The 19,948-nt window shown below is 51.1% G+C and overlaps 4 protein-coding genes across 4 annotated transcripts; 1 reads left to right on the forward strand and 3 right to left on the reverse strand.

The window, feature by feature from the left end:
- Positions 1 to 6,133: 6,133 nt before the first annotated feature.
- On the reverse strand, positions 6,134 to 7,394 carry PC9H_001578 (uncharacterized protein; the record flags this gene model as incomplete). Its single annotated transcript, XM_036771228.1, has 2 exons — positions 6,134 to 6,456; positions 7,202 to 7,394. 2 exons carry the CDS (start codon positions 7,392 to 7,394, stop codon positions 6,134 to 6,136), a joined length of 516 nt encoding a protein of 171 aa, XP_036637073.1.
- Positions 7,395 to 13,705: 6,311 nt separating this feature from the next.
- PC9H_001579 (uncharacterized protein) lies at positions 13,706 to 14,204 on the forward strand (the record flags this gene model as incomplete). The annotated part of the gene is made up of 4 exons (XM_036771229.1): positions 13,706 to 13,713; positions 13,778 to 13,910; positions 13,975 to 14,066; positions 14,135 to 14,204. The coding sequence occupies 4 exons, from the start codon at positions 13,706 to 13,708 to the stop codon at positions 14,202 to 14,204; spliced, it is 303 nt and encodes a 100-aa protein (XP_036637074.1).
- An 889-nt stretch (positions 14,205 to 15,093) lies between these two features.
- PC9H_001580 (uncharacterized protein) lies at positions 15,094 to 17,241 on the reverse strand (the record flags this gene model as incomplete). The annotated part of the gene is made up of 10 exons (XM_036771230.1): positions 15,094 to 15,816; positions 15,874 to 15,935; positions 15,988 to 16,043; positions 16,100 to 16,273; positions 16,321 to 16,355; positions 16,409 to 16,499; positions 16,546 to 16,775; positions 16,825 to 16,989; positions 17,043 to 17,162; positions 17,218 to 17,241. 10 exons carry the CDS (start codon positions 17,239 to 17,241, stop codon positions 15,094 to 15,096), a joined length of 1,680 nt encoding a protein of 559 aa, XP_036637075.1.
- Positions 17,242 to 18,177: 936 nt separating this feature from the next.
- ALG2 (Alpha-1,3-mannosyltransferase-like protein) lies at positions 18,178 to 19,825 on the reverse strand (the record flags this gene model as incomplete). Its single annotated transcript, XM_036771231.1, has 7 exons — positions 18,178 to 18,203; positions 18,249 to 18,797; positions 18,848 to 18,960; positions 19,010 to 19,175; positions 19,228 to 19,563; positions 19,612 to 19,728; positions 19,780 to 19,825. The coding sequence occupies 7 exons, from the start codon at positions 19,823 to 19,825 to the stop codon at positions 18,178 to 18,180; spliced, it is 1,353 nt and encodes a 450-aa protein (XP_036637076.1).
- Between the last annotated feature and the right edge of the window lie 123 nt (positions 19,826 to 19,948).

The following is a 19,948-nucleotide window of genomic DNA, read 5'->3' on the forward strand; positions in this document are numbered from 1 at the left end:
GTTTTTTGTGGGTACCGCGATCACTTCGTACGGCCCAATTTTCTTTTGCTCCAGTTTACGCGACGGCCTGGTCGTGTTTAAGTTATCCGTGAAGATAAATGCCTTGTCCCCAACTTGGTACTTCGGCATCTCTCCTACTCGTCGATCCGCGTATTTTTTCATCTCTTCTCCTGCTTTTGCCAATGCGGACCACGCCTCCTCCCACCTCTGCTTCATTCGTTTCGCGAATTCGTCCACCGCCTCAATCTTGGACTCCTTCCGTGGCTCGACTCCCATCCGGGGGTGTTTTCCATAATTAAGGTAAAACGGGCTCTGCTTGGAGCTCGTTTGGGTTTTGTTGTTTAAAGAGAATTCGCAGATGGCCAGCCATTCTGCCCAGTCGTCCTGCCTGTGGTTGATGAACATTCGGAGGTAGGTTTCGATCTCTCGATTCACTCACTCCGTCTGTCCATCCGTCTGCGGGTGGAAGGCCGTGGACAGCCTTGTTTGAATTCCCAATAAATTATTTAGTTCTCTCATCACTTGTGATGCGAACTGGGGTCCTCTATCTGATATGATGGTGTTAGGGAGTCCGTGGAGTTTCCAGACGTTGTCCCGGTATAATTTAGCCAGCCCAAGGGCTGATAATTCCTCAGTTGTTGGTACGAGGCGAACCATCTTGGTAAATCGGTCGACGACTACTAGGATTGCATCGTATCCAGACGACTTGGGAAGCTTGACAATGAAGTCTGCGGATATGTCTGTCCACGGTTCAGATGGAATGGGGTTCGGTTGAAGCTTGCCTTGCGGTTGTCGGGAGTAGGCCTTGCTTCGTTGGCATTGGTCACATCCCTTGACGTACTCCGCAATGAATCTGTTCATTCCCAGCCACCAATAGTTACGCGAGACCAGCTCAATGGTTTTCCACCTTCCTGGGTGTCCTGCGACGGTTGAATCATGGTGTAATTTTACGATTTCCCTTCTGATGTCAACATCCTTAGGTACGTACACCTTTCCGTGATATAATACGAGATCCTGCTCTTCTGACCATTCCGCTTCTCTCAGCACCTTGGTCGGCGACCTCTTTAGTTCAGTCACTGCCTTGACTACTGATTCATCATAGTTTTTTGCTTTTCTAATTTTTGATAAAATGGGCGACTCTGCGCCGTCGATTAGGACATGTCCTTGCTGCATGGCCTTGATTTGAAAATATTCTGGCTTCAGAAGGACCATCGTGTTGTCATCCTCCCCCCTATCAAGATCCGGTCGTCTCGACAGGACGTCTGCCTTCATATTCGAAGCTCCTGGCTTGTGTTTTAAAATAAAATTAAACCTTGACAAGTATAATGCCCAGCGCGCCTGGCGTCTGTTCAACTTTTTGGTCGTCATGAAGTACTCCAGATTTTTATGGTCCGTCCAGATAGTGAACTGACGGCTGTTTCCTTCTAGGTAATGTCTCCAGGCCTCCAGGGCGCGAATGATGGCTAGCATCTCCTTGTCGTGAATATCATAATTCCTCTCCGTCTCCGAGAACCCTTTCGATAGGAAAGCGCAGGGTCTCCATTTTTCGTCTTCGCATAGCATGGAGAGCACTGCTCCTGATGCGTAGTTGGACGAGTCCGCCTCGATCGTCATCTCTCGATCTGTGTCTGGTAGCACCAGGATCGGTTCCTCCGTAAATAATGTTTTGAGCTTCTCAAAAGCTCCCTGCCTTTTCTCGTTCCATACGAATTGTTCCTCCTTTTTTGTGAGTTCGTGCAACGGTTTAGCGACGGTGGCGAAGTCCTTTATGAACCGTCGATAATAGTTGCTAAATCCTAGGAACTGCTGTACTTGTTGCACGTTCTTCGGAACCGGCCAATTTTTCACCGCTTCAATTTTTGCTTCCTCCATCTGCACTTCGCCGTCTTTCACCACTACTCCCAGGAACTCCACTTCGTTTACCTCGAATGCGCACTTTTCTGGTTTTACATAGAGATCATTGTCCTCGAGAATCTTTAGCGCTCTGTGTACCACTTCTCGGTGCTTTTGTACATCGTTGTCCGTAAAGATAAGTAAATCGTCCAGATATATAACTACAAGTCCTTCGCCGATAAGGTCCTTAAAGAGTTCGTTCATCATAGTTTGGAAAGTGGAAGGGGAATTGCTAAGTCCGAAATACATAACCATGGGTTTGAACGCCCCTCTTGGCGTCTGGAAGGTGGCCTTCCATTGGTCTCCCTCCTTTATTCGTACATTGTTGTATCCCCATCGGAGGTCCATCTTCGTGAATAACCGCGCCTTCGCTACCTTGTCCACCAACTGCGAGATTAGCGGCAAAGGGTAGGCGTTCCGCACGGTATGCTTATTTAAATAGCGGTAATCTTGAACTAGCCTCTTTTTTCCATCTTTTTTCTGGACAAAGAAAACCGGCGACGTCTGTGGAGACTTCGAGGGTCTAATGTATCCCTTTTTCAGGTTCCCATCAAGGAAATCGTTGAGCTCTTGTTGTTCGACCGGCGACAATGGATAAACTTTCGAGGCCTTCGGTTCGAAATCCGGGGTGAGTTCGATGGCGTGGTCCCATGGCCTCTCCACCGGCATCCTCTCCAAGTCTCGTTTCCTAAATACCTTCATGAAGTCGTGATAGTAGTCCGGTACCATCTCTTCTTCCGTTTTTTCTTTTTGCTCCCTTAGTTTTTCCTGATCGTGCTCAATAACATAATCATACTTCCCTACTGCCTTTAAGTGCATCTCCTCTTCCTCTTTGGTTTCAACATGCATGTGCGTCTTCCACATCCGGTTGACGTACATCCAGGCGACCGACTCGTAGTATTGGTTGGTCAGGTCGTCCAGTTCACGCAGGTATCCACTTCTGAGGCGGTTCCACTGCCTTACTCCCGCTACCGATATGTTCCTCAAGCCCAGCTTGGGTTTCAATACCTCACCTGCCTCCTCCACGTCTTCCTCTGATTCGTCCTCTCCCGGATACGGTTCTCCTTGCATAAGCTGTCCCTGCCAGTCCTGGTAGTTCAGGCACTGCCTTGGGCATCGCGACATGACTACCTCTCCCGTCTTCCAGTCAATCTCCGGGTTGTGTTTCTTCAGCCAGGTCAACCCTAAGATCACATCGACGTTTCCTAGGTTGGTCACGTAGAGCACCATGACTTCTAGATGTCCTCTGAACATCATCCGTATCTCTACTTTCTCCGTCACTCTTCCTGCATTATTGGACGTGCCATCCGCATTTCTGATGACCGCCGGGTTTGCTAGTTTTTTTGTTTTTATATTGTTTTTCTTGACGAATCCCTGGTCAATAAATGAATCCGAGGCTCCACAGTCTAGCATTGACTCCGGGTTCAAGGTTGTCAAGCTGTCGAGTGTTTCGAGGGATATGGAGATTGGTACATAATTTTTGCTTGAGAATGACCTCTGCACATAGATATCTTTAGTTGTTTTTTTCTTTTCTTGCGTCTTAGGTGTCTCGTCTGATGTCGAAGGAATAGATATATTGTCCGTAACTACTGGTACATGTGATTCGGCGACAAAGGAGGAGTCCGGCTCCGAGACGAGTGCTGCATACTTATTTTTGGAACTCAGGTCGACGCCTCCTGGGTTCCTTCGGAAAAACCCTGGCGGGTCAGCTCCTCCCGCCAGTACTCCTGCTGATCCTCGTACGTCATCTGCCTCACGTCCAACCTTCTTTTGCAATCTCGGGCCATGTGCCCCAATCCTCCACACTTGTAACAACGGATCGGCCCCCTCTGTGACCTATCCACGTCCATGGCGTTCGGATCTCTGGCTGCGATCTGCGGAGCCGGGGGTGTGGGCTTCGCAGGTTGTTGCTGCTGCTGTTGTTGGTTCTGGGGTGGCGTCTGCTTTTGGTAGTACAGGCGCCACTGGTTTTGCGGTGTCGTTGTCGTTTTTGCCGCCGGCTTAGCTGGTGCCGCTTTTGCGTAGGCTTGCGCCTCTCTCCACTGTCTATCCAGGGCGATGGCTTCCTCCTGCCATTCCTCGCATCTTCCTGGTAGGGGCCTCCTACCGTATATCCGGGTTAGTAATCCCGCGTTCAAACCTCTCTTGAACAGTTCGACCAAGGCTACGTTGTTGTAGCCTGTGTCGTCTTTATATGCGTTGAACTTTATGACGTAGTCCTCCGCCGTGTCCGATCCTTGATGTAGGTGGGCCAAGGCCGTGATGGCCGTGTCCCGCGGGTTGGAGTCTCCGAACGCCTCCTGGAGGCTCCGGCAAATTCTTCTGAGGCTTGAGACCTGCTCGTCCGGCACTCGCGTTCTCACCCAATCTAGCACTCTACCTGTCATCGTGTTTTTCCAGTTATCTACCTTCTTTCCCTGGACATAGGAGAGAAGGAAGAGAACCTTCGTTGCTTCGTTGGGGAATTGATATGCGTTCACGAACACGTACACCTCGATGTTCCGGATGAAGGTCCGGCATTTTGCCCTTTCTCCGTCGAACGGTTCCGGGCGCGCCATTTTCGGGCCATTTCTGGCTTGGGGTGCGTCTGGGAAGTCGACAAACGGCATCGGGGGCGGCGATGGTGTGGGCGGTCCGGGTGGTGGCGGTGGAGCTTCTCTTGGTATTCAGGGAAGCGGTCTCTGACTGCCCGCGCTGGGAGGTCCGCTCCGTTGGTTCAGCGCCTGCTGAATCCTTGCCTCCATCCTTGCTTCCATGCTTTCCATCATCTCCCTCATTGCCGCCATCATATCGTTCGACTGTTGTGGTGGTGTTGGCGGGTTCGGGATAAATGTGGCTGGCACGTTGGGGTCCATTCCCCCTCCCCAGATACTAGTTCCGGCGGCTGCGGCTGCATCTGCTGACTTATCTCTCCCGAGAAGCGCGGGCCTGCGCTGCCGGTCGTAAGGTTGAGCGACGAGTGGTCTGGTCGTCGAGTATGACATTGTTTCCGTTAATGAAATGGCGACCGGGGGTGTGACGGGGTGATCTGCGGAGGTTGGGGGGAGAGACCGGGATGATGATGGTTTCAAAGAGTTGTGGGGTGCTCTTCAATGCCTGGATGGCGGTTTGTTGGTTTCGTCAGTTAAGGGTTGGGTCGGGGATGAGGTAGTATGGGAAGACCATGTAGATGTGTGATCGGGTAAGGTGGGTGTGGGATGGGGGCATATGGTTCCTGTCAATCAATCTCAAATTTCAACCTAGCACGCGCCGGTGCCTGAGCAGATGAAATTGACGAGGTAGGGTTCGTCGGCTACTAAATGCGAAGCAGTGCACCGTTTTGCTGAACAAACAGAGTAGGGTCTTCTTTCTCTACCCAGCACTCTGCGCGTTGACCCTTCCCCAAGGGTTGGTGATCAGTCAACGCCTAAAGACTCACTCGGAGGGTCGTCTAAACGTTACCCCGCTGGAGTATAGAGTCGGTTGTTCGAATAGGGTGCACGGCTATAGGGGTATGAAAATAAACAATCAAGCGCAAACGGCGCTCTCGAATGAAATGGAAGGAAGGGTTAGAGAAATTTGGAGAAATGGAATAGGTGAAGCGTATCCTGCGTCGATGTCGGTTCTTCGCAGATTAACGCTGCTGGGCGGGCGTACAAAGGTAACTCGTTCTTCTGTTAGGGCAATGCTAATACACAATAAGCGTACACGGACCCAACAAGAATCAGAGCAAGAAGTAATAAGGTGAGAGGTGAGAGTTAAGGAGGAAACACGAAGACGCTGACTCAGGCACTGTATTAGTGTGATTCCCAAGAGAACGAGTTAACGTCTCTGGGTATAATATTCAGTCTTATATACTATGGTACATGCATAATCCTCATGTCTATCTACACGCCGTAGCCTGTCGGCTTTCCATGGAATGCTTAGCACATCACCGTGAGGTGTGATGTCATGTACTGCGCCCATGCGTCTGCGGTGAGGTTCTGACTAAGGTGTTTAGTAATACGGGCCGAGGGTCGTAAGCAGTCTGTAGTAAGCTACTGCGTGCCCGTCATGTGATATATAGGGGAAAAGGAAAAGAGAAAAGTGAAAAGTCGAACCATAACACGTGCGTTCACGAAACAGCAATGAGTCCGGTCGTAATAACTACAGTGTGCTCGAATATGTACTTAGTCCGTAATCCGAGAAGTCCGCGTGGCCGCATGTATGTGCGGCCCGAGCCCATAGTCGGGAATGCACGTGGATGCGCCCCTAGTAGCCCCTAAAGGGTTCCTTGGATGTGCCTATAACAGTCAACTTCCAAGATGGCCTGGAAATGTTTGGCGGCATCAGTACGTTCCTCGAAGAAACCATAGTGGTTATCCCAGCGTGTAAAGTAGTTGCCTTGTTCGCCATCACGTCCAACTTCACCGGCGAAGCGAGTGAAATTACGCGCAGCCTCCGACCATTGGTCGCGAGTCAAATCCGCTTCACGGCTGTATTTCTTTTTGAAGGCCTCGACGTCAAGGACCAGAGGGGGCTTCGAGGTTCTCTTACCCGAGGGGTTGATGCGGCTTAATGCGAGGGAGTGAGCTTCCCGGTTAACTAGACGGATGTTAGCATTGGTTAAAAGGTTGATGTAAGGGGACACTCCTATTTTCTCCTATTCCCCTGTCCCTCTCCCTTCCTCCTTCGTTTCCTTTCTCCCTTCCTTCATCCCATGGACTATTATCTACATTCCCTTCATTCCCTTTCCTTCCCTCTTGCCCCCTTACCTTTCCGCTTCCCTTCCGTTCACTCCCTTCGCATCCGAGCCCGTCCGGTGACTCCGAAGTCTTCCCGCGCTTCGGACTCGCCTCGGACTCGCTCGGACTCGTAGATACACTTCGGGGCTCGTCCGGGCTACCTCTATCCTCCTTTCCCACTTCATTACTCCTTGTCCCCACTTCCCCAGGTCGCTGGCACGACTCCTGTACATTCCCCTTCCACTTCATTATCACATGCCCCCTCGTACCTTGTGATATTCGTTTGTACCTGTGGCTGGTGTACTGTACAGTTACCCTTCATTCCTCCCACGCTACTACAGTATATACTTCGCTTCCTAGCATGGAGAATCCCCATCCTGTTCTCTTTGGATTCTCCCTCTGCTAGGTGAGCAGCTCTCTCATGTATTGCAGTTAGTCTTATTCATCTCTTTGGATTCTCCCTCTGCTAGGCTTGCACTGTGCGGCTATCTTGAGGTTGCCCTTACAGTTGAGAGGCATGTAAATATTAAAGCGAGCCAGATCAAAAAGGAGAGTGTGGAATCCAAGGATTACAGTATCTCCTGGGTTTATCAAGACCTCGTTACCCGTGTCAAGGCAGAGGTGCTTTGCAGTAGGAGCTGTGAGGAGGGTGTCGTCTTCATCATCATCTCGATCCCTCTGACCGAGAATTGAGGTGGCCAAAGCACGAGTTTGCGGGGTGAGTTTGGAGAGGGTGGACAGTAGTTTTGATTTTTCGGAAGTAGAGGGCTTGTCTTCGGTATCTGAAATCGTAAGCATGGAAGAGGTGTCGGAAGCGTCGTCTGGGAAGGCAGTGGTGTAGAAACAGTAAACTCAGTATATTGCGGGGCAATAACTCTACGTGCTACGATACCTGTAGAAACAGTAAACTACAACGAATGTAAGAATGGATAAGCAAAGTTAGAATAGGAATAAGCTCACCTCAGTATATTGCGGGGCAATAACTGAGGTGCTCGGAAACGAAACAACGCATATATAAGCGCGAGTCGTGCGCATGAATACACAATCAGATGTAAGTACGAGCGGCGGTGATAAAGAAGTGAAACGAGACGGTAAACAAGTTGCGCGTGGCGCGAACTTGCATTACCTATTTTGGTTGGCCAGCATCCGCATACGGATACGACCCTTTTGGTTTGCGAGTAGCTCACCCTCTGTTTGCTACCCCAACACTCCCCCTCAAACGAGGGAGAGCCCGAGCTCTGAGGCGAAGTGCTTCACCTTGGTTGACGGTAAGGCTTTTGTAAGCGTGTCCGCGACCATGTCGTCCGTGGGACAGTACACAAGTCGAAGCGAGCCTTGTTCAATCGTGTAGCGAATGAAATGAAAGCGTACGTCAATGTGTTTCGTTCTGGCGTGGTACTGATGGTCTTTGCTAAGTGCAATAGCTGATTGGTTGTCTGAGAATAGTGTCGTGGGCGCCAGCTTTGTGCCGTACAATTGGCCGATAAGGGAGCGCAACCACAAAGCTTCTTTGGCTGCGTGGGTGGCAGCTACGTACTCGGCTTCCGTCGTAGACAGCGCGATGATTTCCTGGCGCTTCGCTGACCACGAGATGGCCCCACCGTAAAGGATGAACACGTACCCGGAGATAGCGTGGCGATCCTCTCCCATACTCCCATCAGCATCTCCGTACCCCAGCAGTTCTTTCTTCCCACCACCGTAAGTCAGCCATAATTCCCTCGTCCCCTTCAGATACCTCAGACACCTAACCGCTTCCTCCCAATGAGCAATGCCAGGATTCTTCGTGAACCGAGAGAGCGTTTGGACGGCGAAAGCGATGTCTGGCCGCGTCCCCAAAGAGGCGTACATGAGGGATCCCACCAACTCCTGGTAGGGTTTCCCTTTCATTTTGGCGTAGTCCTGTGCCGTGGTTGGTGAATGGGCCGAGGTAAGGCGTATGTTTGGGTCTAGAGGCAGGGAGAGGGGCTTGACATCTTTGTTCAGGTAACGCTCGACCATCGAATCGATGTATGAGCGTTGCGACAGGAACAGCTTGCGTCCTTCTCGTTCGCGCCATATCTCAATTCCCAGGAGCCAGTGCAGCTCCCCGAGATCTTTAATTTCGACGTGGCGGGCAATCGACACCTTGAACGCGGTGACGAGTTTCATCGAAGTCGCTGCAATTGTGCAGTCGTCGACGTGTACGAGCACTATAATGGTGTCGCTTCCTACTCGTCGAAAGAAGACAGCTTGATCCACATCGCAGCGGCTAAAACTGAGCTTCTTCGTCATGATGTCGCATAGCATTTGGTACCATCGTCGCCCTGCTTGTTTGAGACCATAAATCGCTTTGACAAGTCTACAGACGTGGCCTGGGGAATCAGGTGAGTGAAAGCCAGGTGGCTGTCTCATATATATGCGCTCATCATTGTTTAGCTTTCTGTTTAGGTACGCTCCCTTCACGTCGATCTGATGAAGTTCCCAATCGTTTGCGGCTGCGACAGCAAGGACGGTTCGAATTGAAGCTGTCTTTGCAACTGGCGCGAAAGTATCGAAATAATCGATTCCAGGAACCTGCGAGAAACCCTGCGCAACCACTCTCGATTTGCGCTGAACAATATTCCCCCCGGCATCCTTCTTAATTCGGAAAACCCATCGCGAGCCTACGATATTAGTGTCAGCTGGCGGAGCGACGAGTACCCAGGTCCCGGCCTTATTTAAAGTGTCGATTTCCTCTTGCATCGATGCTTTCCATAATGGCCAGTCGGGACGTTTCCTCGCCTCATGATATGTCTGCGGTTCGAGGCCTTCGATATTCGACGTTTCGACAACCAGCGCTATCTCATCATCCACCTCCATCATCCACGCCGCTGACCCTTCACCTTCATAAACCTCTTTCTCGGGAACTTTGGGCTCGGGATCTGGCATGGGGACTCCAGGAGGCAACTTCGGGGCGTTCCGACGGTATGCGTAACTGCCTTTGCCGTCTAGGAGATCTTGCGCACGTTGAGACGCTTTTCGAAGTCGTTTAGGGGCGGTAGGGACAACGGGGACATCTGACTGTGATGCTTCAACTTCAGAGTGTTGTGCAGTTTCCGTCGTGGGTTTATGGTTTGGTACCTGGGCTTCTTCGAGTGCTGGTGTCGTGGGCCTTGAAACTGAGAGTGATTTCGTTTCGTTTTGGAGATAAGCCGGTGCTGACTTCGAGTTGATAATAACAGGTGCATCTTCGTCGCCATTCTCCCCCTCAACTCGATAGTTCGCCGCTGTCTCGTCAAAGTAGACATTGCGCTCGACACTGACGCGCCTAGCCTCTGGCCAGTATATTCGATGGCCCTTGCTATCATCGTCGCAGCCAATCCAGCGCCCCTTTTTAACACGACCCCTGAGCTTGTCCCCTTGTCCTTCGACCCGTACCCACACCATCTCCCCCCACTCACGAATGTTCTAGAGATCCGGCTTCCTTCGGAATACTGCCTCATATGGTGTTCCGCCCTCCAAAGCCCTTGTATACGTCCGATTCATCAACCAGACGACATGGCGAGCCGCTTCGCCCCATAACATGCGAGGAAGGTTGCTGGCATGCAAGACAGCTCTGACGCACTCCACGATGGTTCGATTTCGGCGCTCGGCAACTCCGTTTTCCTGTGGGGTGTCGTGAACCGTTAACTTTTGTTTTGTACCCTCGCCTTTTAGGTATAAGGTGAACTCCTTTCCGGTGTACTCGCCACCTCGATCAGAGTGTAAGATCTTTATTTTTGCTTCAAGCTGAGTCTTCGCCCACGCTGAGAAGGTTTTGTAGTGAGTCAGGACCTCATCCTTGGTGCGCATGAGGTGAAGATGGGTGAAACGAGTGGCGTCGTCCGTGAAGGTGACATAGTATCGACGCCCCTTAGGTGTTTCCACGCGCGCAGGTCCCCAAACATCACTGTGGATTTCGTCTCCGAAAGCGGTGCCTCTCTCGCCTTCTCTAACCTTTGGGATGGGCTTTCTTGCAGCTTTCGCGTACACGCAGGATTCACAGAAGAAATCCGCACTACTGGCGTCGTTTAGGGTGATTCCGGTTACCGAACCGCTTCGAACGAGCTTCTTTGTGGCGCGCGCGGAAATATGGCCCAGCCTGCGATGTAGGAGGTCGAGTGATACCCCATCCGTTACTGCGTAGGCACTCTCGTGCTCTCGCACGAACCTGTATACACCCCCTTTTGACTTAGGGATAGACCCTATTTTCTCCCCCTCACGGCTCCTAATGACACATTTCCCTCCGCCAAAAGTGGTGACGAAGCCGTGGTCGTCTAGCCTTCCAATCGACACGAGCGTGTGCCCAATTTCCGGGGAGTACAACACCTCGACGAGTTTCAACTGCGAGTAGTCAGTTCCATTTGGGATGTTGAGTATCATCTGCCCGACTCCTATGGCCTTGAAGGATTGTTTGTTAACCGCTCGCATGGCTTTCGGTACGATGGGCTTGTAGTCAAGCAGCTCGTCCTTGTAAGGGGTGAGATGCTTGCTGCATCCAGAGTCGAAGAGGTCTGATCGCTGTGACACGCGATCCAAATCTGCAGCAGCTGCCAGCCCTACACTCTCGCAATCGTCGTCATCCGAGTCGAGCCCAGCTAGAGACACTTTTAGAGGGTAACTAGCATGTGCGAAATCGATTTCGAAATCGCTTTCTTCCGCGTCTGAGTCGACAGCCAAATCCGCACGGTCCATTGTTGGGGAGAAGACTTCCTCGTCTACGTCCGGCCACCAATCCGACTCGCAATCGCTCGCGGGGCAAGAGGGCGCGTTTTCATCGTCGTCCGATTCGTCGAACTCGACAGCAAAGGCTCCTTCGTCTTCGGAGTCAGTCTCAACAGCGTTGGCAGTGGATTTCTCAGCAGTTTTGCCTTTGTCCTTCCCTTCCGCCGCACTGTCCTTCGACTTCTTTTTCTCTGGACAATCCCTTTTCCAGTGGTCCTTTGACCCACATTTAAAACAACCTCCTTGCTTTTTCCCTTTTTCTTTCCCCTTTCCACGCCCCTTGCTCAAGCCGCCAGTAGCCGACAAAGCCTCGTCGGTGTCCTGGTCCTTGGTTTGACGTTTGCCACGCCTAACGTTTCGTTCGAGATCCTGGCGCGAGTGCTCGTCGATGATGAGCTGGATAAGGTAATTTGGATCGAGGTCGTTTCCTGCGACGCGGTTCGCACTGCAGATAGTGGATGCAAACGACTGTAGCTGCCGTGGAACAGAACTGACAACGACCATTAGATATTCCTTGTTGTCTATCGTTACACCACAAGCCGCCAACTCCTCGCGACGAACCCGTAGTTGCTCAAGAAACTCTCGAACGTCTTCCTTTTCGCCGCATCGCGAATCCATGAACTGTTGCCGCATCCCTGCCATCGCATACATGCCCTTCTTCGAGTATTCCTTCACTATCACATCCCAGCACAGCTTCACATTTGCGAGACCCAAAACAAGCACCAAGGCTGTATCCGGCAATTTCTGCATCAGCAGGGCTCGCGCCGCCGCCTCGTCCTTTTTCCACTGCGCATACACCGGGTTTGGTGAAACTTCGGTAGTGTCTGCCTCGTCTCCCCCGGCTGTAGGAACTGTTGCCGGTGGGCATGGTGATGTGCCATCGAAGTGCCCCCAAAAACCCTTAGCATCTACTCCGATCTTGAAGCGCTCGCTGAACATGGTAAAGTTCTTTCCCGAGGACAGAAGCTTGGGCACGCTGGTGAGAGAGTCGGATAAGGATGTCGTAACGGATGTCATGGTGGTAATGGGTGATGCGAAGGTGTATCTTGGGTTTAGATTAGCAACGGCCAGGGCCCATAACCTGTAGAAACAGTAAACTCAGTATATTGCGGGGCAATAACTCTACGTGCTACGATACCTGTAGAAACAGTAAACTACAACGAATGTAAGAATGGATAAGCAAAGTTAGAATAGGAATAAGCTCACCTCAGTATATTGCGGGGCAATAACTGAGGTGCTCGGAAACGAAACAACGCATATATAAGCGCGAGTCGTGCGCATGAATACACAATCAGATGTAAGTACGAGCGGCCGTGATAAAGAAGTGAAACGAGACGGTAAACAAGTTGCGCGTGGCGCGAACTTGCATTACCTATTTTGGTTGGCCAGCATCCGCATACGGATACGACCCTTTTGGTTTGCGAGTAGCTCACCCTCTGTTTGCTACCCCAACAAGTGGGGTTCGTCTGGTGACATGCATGCTTGAGTTCTCTATTGAGATTTCGTTGAGTCTTATCTTGGTTCATTTTCATGTGTTGTGCCTGAGGATATTTTCTGAGAGCCGCGATGACTGCTTCACTGCAGTGGGTTTTTCGAGTACAAGATGGGGCGGGAGGAGCAGGAGGGGGGGAAGGAGTGCGATTGACATTAACCATGTTATTTCTTGTCAAAGTTCTTTGATGAATAAATAAACTGAAAGCGCAAAACGAGAACGGTGATGCGGTGTTCAGCAGAGGAACACTGCGTGAACCAAGAGGAGGTGGGCGAATTCTGGGGTACGCGCGGCAGAGAAGGGCCCCAGAATTCGCACGCCGTCTCATCACCACTATCTTATCTTATCCTCTGATAGGCGTGAGCCGTTCATTCCTCACGTCACACTTATCGCGGAATTTGTGTCTTGCAACTACTCTCCCATGATCGCAAATTCCTAGCCTTTGACTGAGATCACCAGTATCCGTTTTTTAGCACTTGCTTTATTCACCCCACACTGCCTGGAATGTTTCTAAGCTATGGTGTCTATCTACTTCATATAATTGTAGCTAAGCTTCAACTCACACCGTGACTTAAAAATGTGCTACTGAGTCAAGGAATAGGCGTGTGTCAAGGAAAGGGGGAACACTGTACTTAATTGGCCAATTAGATGACCCGTGCCTCTGTAATTCATGTCACCAGCTGAGTTGCTTCGTTACTAGGTCACGCACAGTATGGCTATATCCAGGCTATATCATTCCCGGGGCAATGATATGTCAGAACTCGGGGAAGACGCACCGGCTCCGGCTAAATTTACTCTCCCGGTTGCTGGAATCGTGTATACAGTATGATATGCCCCTCGTATAATCCACAAACCCTCCCTCCTCATCCCACAAGTAATATCACTCGAGGAGGAAATGGTCTTGTAAGTTATTCTGGTTCGAATACGCCAAGGCCTTTGTCAACTGACGATCAGCTGAACAACTCAGCGTAGTCACTGCATCCATTCGCGCCAAAGACCTGGCAGCTGCCGAGAAGGTGAAAGAGCTCCTTAGGACTGCCTCCACGGAGTACGAAAAAGACGACGAAACGATTGCATGGCACGTCATGCAACATACCAAAGTATGCGCCCATCTCCCCCCTCTAAGGAGCCGAGCAACGAATGACCTTTCTGCTCAATCAACAGGATACGCTTAAGTTCTTAATTGTGGAGAGGTATAAGAATGGAAAGTCGGCGTTGAAGCAACACACGAGCAACCCGTTCTTCAAAGTCTTTCGGTTTGTGTCTCTTTCAGTCTGCCGTTCACGATTTTGACGATGCGCTTTGTTTCCTTCTGTATTTGTAGCGAGGTATTGCCGCCGCTCATCGATGGAGATGTTCCACTGGAATACTTCCACGAGTTTTCGAAGTTGTAAATCCGTTCAAACTTGAGAGAGGTCGTAATGCTGTGCCCCAACGTTGACGGCGAGGGTGAACGACTTTCCTGACACTCACAAGAAAATCAACGAGAAGGCCTACGTCCTACATGTATCCATTCATTTCAAATATTGTAGCACGGACCAGAATCGGGACACAGACACAGTTTCCGCACAAGGTTCTAGTTTCAGAAACGAGGAGCGATAAGTACATGTAAGGGCTCGAGCTCATCAATCGAAGGTGCAAACTTACCTACCTGAAATTCCTTTCCGATTCCTCGTATGCGAAGAAGTGTTGAGCTTGTGCTGGGATGTCAGTGCTTGGAGGATTGCAGAGGTACAATGCATGGGTATATTTGGACGGAACGGAACAGAGCAGGGAGATTGCTATTACCAGAGCCAACATACCGACGAAGACATAGACAAACCCACTTGAAGCTTGTACGGGTTCCATCGCGCTGGCTTCTTGGAGAGCCTCTTCAATGCCTCTCGCCATACTTTCCATGCCAAACAACGCTTTCGCCCGCGATCTCGCCCTCTCCGAAAGCGCCTCCCTCTCTTCCTTCGAGAGCGCGATAATCTCCAACAGCGCACCCGCCCACACCCCCGCGTCTGGACGACATAACCAGCCAGTCCGCTCAGACGCCAGTGAAGCTAGTACGCTCTCAGTCGGGCCCCCACTATCGCACGCAAGGATTGGCAAGCCGCACAGCATGCCTTCGACGGGGACAATCCCGAAGTGCTCGTTGGCGGGGGTGTAGAGCAGGCAGAGCGACACCTCCTGACAGGTTTCGACGAACAAAAGACGTATTTGAGCAATCAAAACGAGCCGTCAAGTACATGCGTCGTATTGGCGATGGAGACTTTCATACAAACTATGGAGAAAGCATCAAACGACAATAATCTTTGAAAAATATTCACGAACACCCGATGCGTGTTTAACAATTCCACCGATGAAGGTGTCAGGTCGAATGACGATGATAAGCGAACCACCTTCGTCCACCATATATGACTTGCGAGCGTGGCCTTCGGAGTCGATCAAGGTCCGGGCACCCGGAACGGCTGGAATTTGGCTTTCGGCGACGAGGAAAATTTGTACGACGGACGGAGGGACATTTGCCAAGGCAGCTGTGACGCCCAAGTCTCCCTCCTTGGCGAAAACCAGCACGGTGTGCACAGTTGGCTTCAACAACTTGAACACGGAGACCTCACCATCACTGGTGAGAAGCTTTGGGGCCTCAGGGGCACGATCCCCGGCACACAAAGAGCCGCGTCCCTCGTAGCCTGAGTAAGCGTGGGCAAGAACGTCCTCGGCATCTCTTGGGCGAGTGTCGCGCTCCTCGAGCACGATGCTACTGAAACGGTAGTTGATGCCGTACATCTCCAAGGCACTGTTGCGCCACCTGAACCAACCGGATTGTTTGTCTTCGTCGGTACTGTCTTTTTCAGTGGGTTCCATAGCCTTTTCTTTGGCGACGGTGTGAGTGTACAGCTTCGTTGTGGCATGAAGCATCTGAGTGATGACAGGGAGGCGCTCCTCGTTGTACGTGTTCAAGAGGGAGGTTGCGGCGAACCCCTTAAGAACAAGGGCTAGCTTCCAAGCTAAATTGGACTGAAGCAGACGTTAACATGGGCTCAAGTCCAGTCCATTTAATCATTTGAGACTAACCGCGTCTTGAACGCTGCAATTCATTCCTTGTCCACCAGTTGGAGAATGAACGTGAGCGGAATCTAATCGAGGATGTTCAAAGCTACATCACAGAGAGAATAGTAAAATCCGCACCTCCAACAACAAATGCTCGTCCCTCTTGAAATTTGTTGACCATGCGCATGTTCGGCCTGTGTGCCTCGTGTGAATGCCTACAGCTAGCTAACGAACTCACGCCTACACTTACTTGAAGTGGGAAATCCATGTGAACTCGCCGAATTCAAGATCGGTGCGTCCAGTTTCGTTGTGAATAAACTCGATCGCTTTGGCAGGGTCAGCGAGGTCAACCGGATCGAAGTTCTGCCCAGTAATTCCGACGCCAAATCTGTCGCCGGACGGGTTTAGCGGGCGTGCCATGATCCTGAGGAAGGGTCAGTAGATATCATAGAACGATCGGGTGCGTCATACGTGTAGTGCCCTGGTTTCCCCCAAATGTGCCAGTACTAATGGAAATAGCTCATGAACTTTTCTTTCACAGGATATTAAGCCGACTTACGTCGGTCGGCAAGCCTTTGATCTGAACATCTCCCCAGACCATGCCATCGGCGTCCCTAGTTTCACCCTGGAATGTGAGGTTCAACAGTTTCCTGGTAGAACCTGTCTTCCCATGAGTTTCAACACGGTTGCCACAACTCAAAAATACCTTTGGCGCCATCCGACCCGATCAAATATTTAACGGATACTTTCTCGACCTCTCCCGTTGGTTGTCCATCTTTGAATGTGGTCACAGAAGCAACGACGGCGTCATCATTTTGCTCTAACGCAGTCAGACCCCTGCCAAGCTCGACTGATATTCTATGTTGGGATAGATGCTGGCGGAGGACACTTTCAAGGCTGTCTTGGCTGACACAAGCCCCATTTGCCTGAGGTAAGGTTAATTGTTGCATCGAGAACCCAGAGAGGAGTGCGCACAAAGGGGCGATCGGGCCAAACCTCACCCTTCTCATACAGATCCCATGTCTTGACTGGCACAGTTCCACCCGGCAATTTGTAGGCTCGCATCGTTGGGATTGGAACCGCAAAGTGCTTTATGTCGTCATAGACACCCATGGTTTCGAAGAGTTCGAATGTCCGTGGCTGAGCATATACCATGAAGACACAACATGCAGGGACAATTAACGACTCCCTACCTGCATACCGAATCCTCGCGACCCGGTGTGAAAATTCTCATCCTTATCGATGATGCGGACAGGGATGCCATTTTGCGTCAAAGACAACGCAGCAACTAAGCCAGCAGGCCCTGCGCCAACCTGCCCAAATCATCTGTTTGGAAGCGTTTAGGTGTAGATGATGGGTAGCACTTACAACGAGAACGACTGGTGAAGACATATTGTTTGTTGGGAGTTGATCGTTATGAGGAGAACTTCGTAGGGACCTTCATATTTATGTGTGCGGGATGCTGTTCGCCGACACGGTCCAAGCACTTCCTGGATCTTGTCGGCACCAGGTGGATCAGTATCAAAGATGGCATCAACATCTACCCGTCGCGAGAAGAGTAAGGCTCAGCGAGTAGCTCCCGATAGCCAGCGCCCATTGCCCACATCTCGCCCACATTTCACCACGAGGGTTGCACGAAACCAATCGGCCTGCGACGGGAATGTGAGCTATGCTTACTTCTTGTGGTACACGCTATGCACACCTTTGGCAGGGGTGGGAGGACATGGGGAAGTGTTCAGGAATGGCTGAGCCGCGACATGATACCGCAGCTGTTGGGTACATAGGTCCCATCTGTGCTATTCCCTCAATTGTGATGAAGAAACCCGAGCGGGGGAGTGGTTCTCCCGTTCCATAAGTTTCTCAACAAGGACGCTCACGCACATTCCAAGCCTTGAACGGATCCTCGAGTGATGGACCCGGATGTAAGTCCTCAAGCTAATGCATTCAAGAGATCGTTTCTCGATCTCTCTGATATGGTGTGGGCGAGATGCTGAGACTAGAGCCGTGACACTGGAGAAAGGCCTTGGGGTAACTGACGTCCTTTATATTGCACCACGATGGGATCAAAATAGCTTTCACTGAACACGAGAGCCGTGTACATTGGCCTTCAACACTAGGACGACCTTCGTGCAAAGGTAAGGACCAGTAGTCGATTGAGGGTATAGTCTTACCTGGAAGCCTTCAAGTCCTGGGTCTTCGGTTGTGAATACGCTAAGGTGGTAGGTGTGAGGAACCTGCGATGATACTGTGGTGTTGACAGCAGCGCTTTGACGAGTGGGAAACGGTAGTACAATGGGTATATTCAGATGGAACGGACCACGAGGAACATCATATCAGCACCAGGATTGCCATGCCTAAAGCCAATAAAGTAGCGAAAATAAAGATAAACCCACTCAGACCTTCGACGGGTCCCAAGGTACTGGCTTCCTGAAGGGCATCTTCAATATCTCTCGCCATAGTTTGCATGCCAAACAATGTTTTCGCTCGCGACTTAGCCCTTTCCGAAAGGGCCTCCCTTTCTCCCTTCGAGAGCGCAACGATCTTCGACAGTACATCAGCCCATACAGCCGCGTCCGGCCGACATAGCCAGCCAGTTCGCTCGGACTCTGGCGAGTCCAAAATACTCTCGGTCGGGCCACCGCTATCGCACGCGAGGACAGGCAGACCACAGAGCATGCCTTCGACAGGGACAATGCCGAAATGTTCATTGGCCGGCGTGTAGAGTAGGCAGAGCGTAGATGAGGAGGTGAGCAAAGCTGACCGTTGGCCGGTGGTGAAGTTGAGCACGAAGAGAATGTCTGGTTCGACGAGTTGGCATTTGAAGGGAGGAATCGGTGTGTTAGATGATGCAGGGGTGATGATATTGAAAGTGAGGGAATGCAACTCGGCTGTCCTGACGAGAGCCGCGAGTGTCTGGATATTATCTTCGAGACGATGGTCGTAGCCACCTGGGCAGGATTTCATTACTTTGCTTGGCTCAGAGGGAGTGTATACACACCACCAATTACTAAACGTGTGGAGCCGGTCTTCATTTGAGCGAACGCTGCAAGTGCCAAGGCAACATTCTTCTTCTTCTCAAAGCGGTTCAGAGACAAGAGGGTGGGGCGGTCACTAGTCAAGATGGATGAGAGTAATTCAACGGTAGTCAGTCTAGACGCACGATATCACTTGAACAATGTCGGGATCACTCCAGTCGACGGCGGTCTCGTAAGCAGAGATGTTGATGCCGGGATACACGACACGAGGGACGCGTGGTATTGATCTGAAGTAGGTTTGGAATACCTGGGAGGTGAATTTCGAGTTGGCTAGTATAATGTCTGCCTGTCCTATTCTGAAGAGATTAAGAGTCTGACCAAAAGAACAAGCTGGGCGACATACTGGTTGTCAACTCTTCCACCCAATCCATGGGGATTCGATATAGACGTTTCAGGATCCCCCCTTTCATCTTTGCGAACTTGCCCTCGACGAATTCTCCGTTGGCCAAGAGCTTGTCTGGAAAGTGACAATAAAACACCACGCGTGTTTTGCCGAACGTTCGCAGGAATGGAATACATGTCGACAGTTGATCTACGAAGTATACATCGTATGATGGCCCTCCTCGAAGTAAGAGATGGAGAGTTAAATGTAGCTGACGAGCGTGCGCGAAGAGTATATGGAATTTGCCACGTATCGACCGGGGGAATGGGGGGACGACATGGTGGACGCGGAGGGTACCTATACGTATGTTGAGCTAGCAGTAGCAGTGATCAGAGTCGCCCTCACCGTCTCTAGTCTCTTCGAAGCAGTGCGTCGGGTCATGGTGTGAAGTGTACAAGTCGATGTGGTGACCGAGGTTTTGGAGGCCGAGCGCAGCGTCGACGACCAGGCGCTCAGCACCACCTACGGTATTGTCAAATCACCCAATCGTTTTCAGTCTTCAGTTCAGCGCACCTATTCCGAGATCAGGATGGAGGAATGCAATTCGGAGCGGGCTCATGGCGGCGTCGGAACAACGTGAGCTTTGCAGTCTGAATGACTGCCGCGGTCTTTCAAGAGAGATAGGAGCTTTCACGTGACTTGCAGGGGCTCAGAGCGGCGAGGAGCTCAAGCTTAAGTGCTT

This window comes from Pleurotus ostreatus (genome assembly GCF_014466165.1).
Source record: "Pleurotus ostreatus strain PC9 chromosome Unknown scaffold_1, whole genome shotgun sequence".
In the NCBI taxonomy this organism is placed as follows: Eukaryota; Fungi; Basidiomycota; class Agaricomycetes; order Agaricales; family Pleurotaceae; genus Pleurotus; species Pleurotus ostreatus.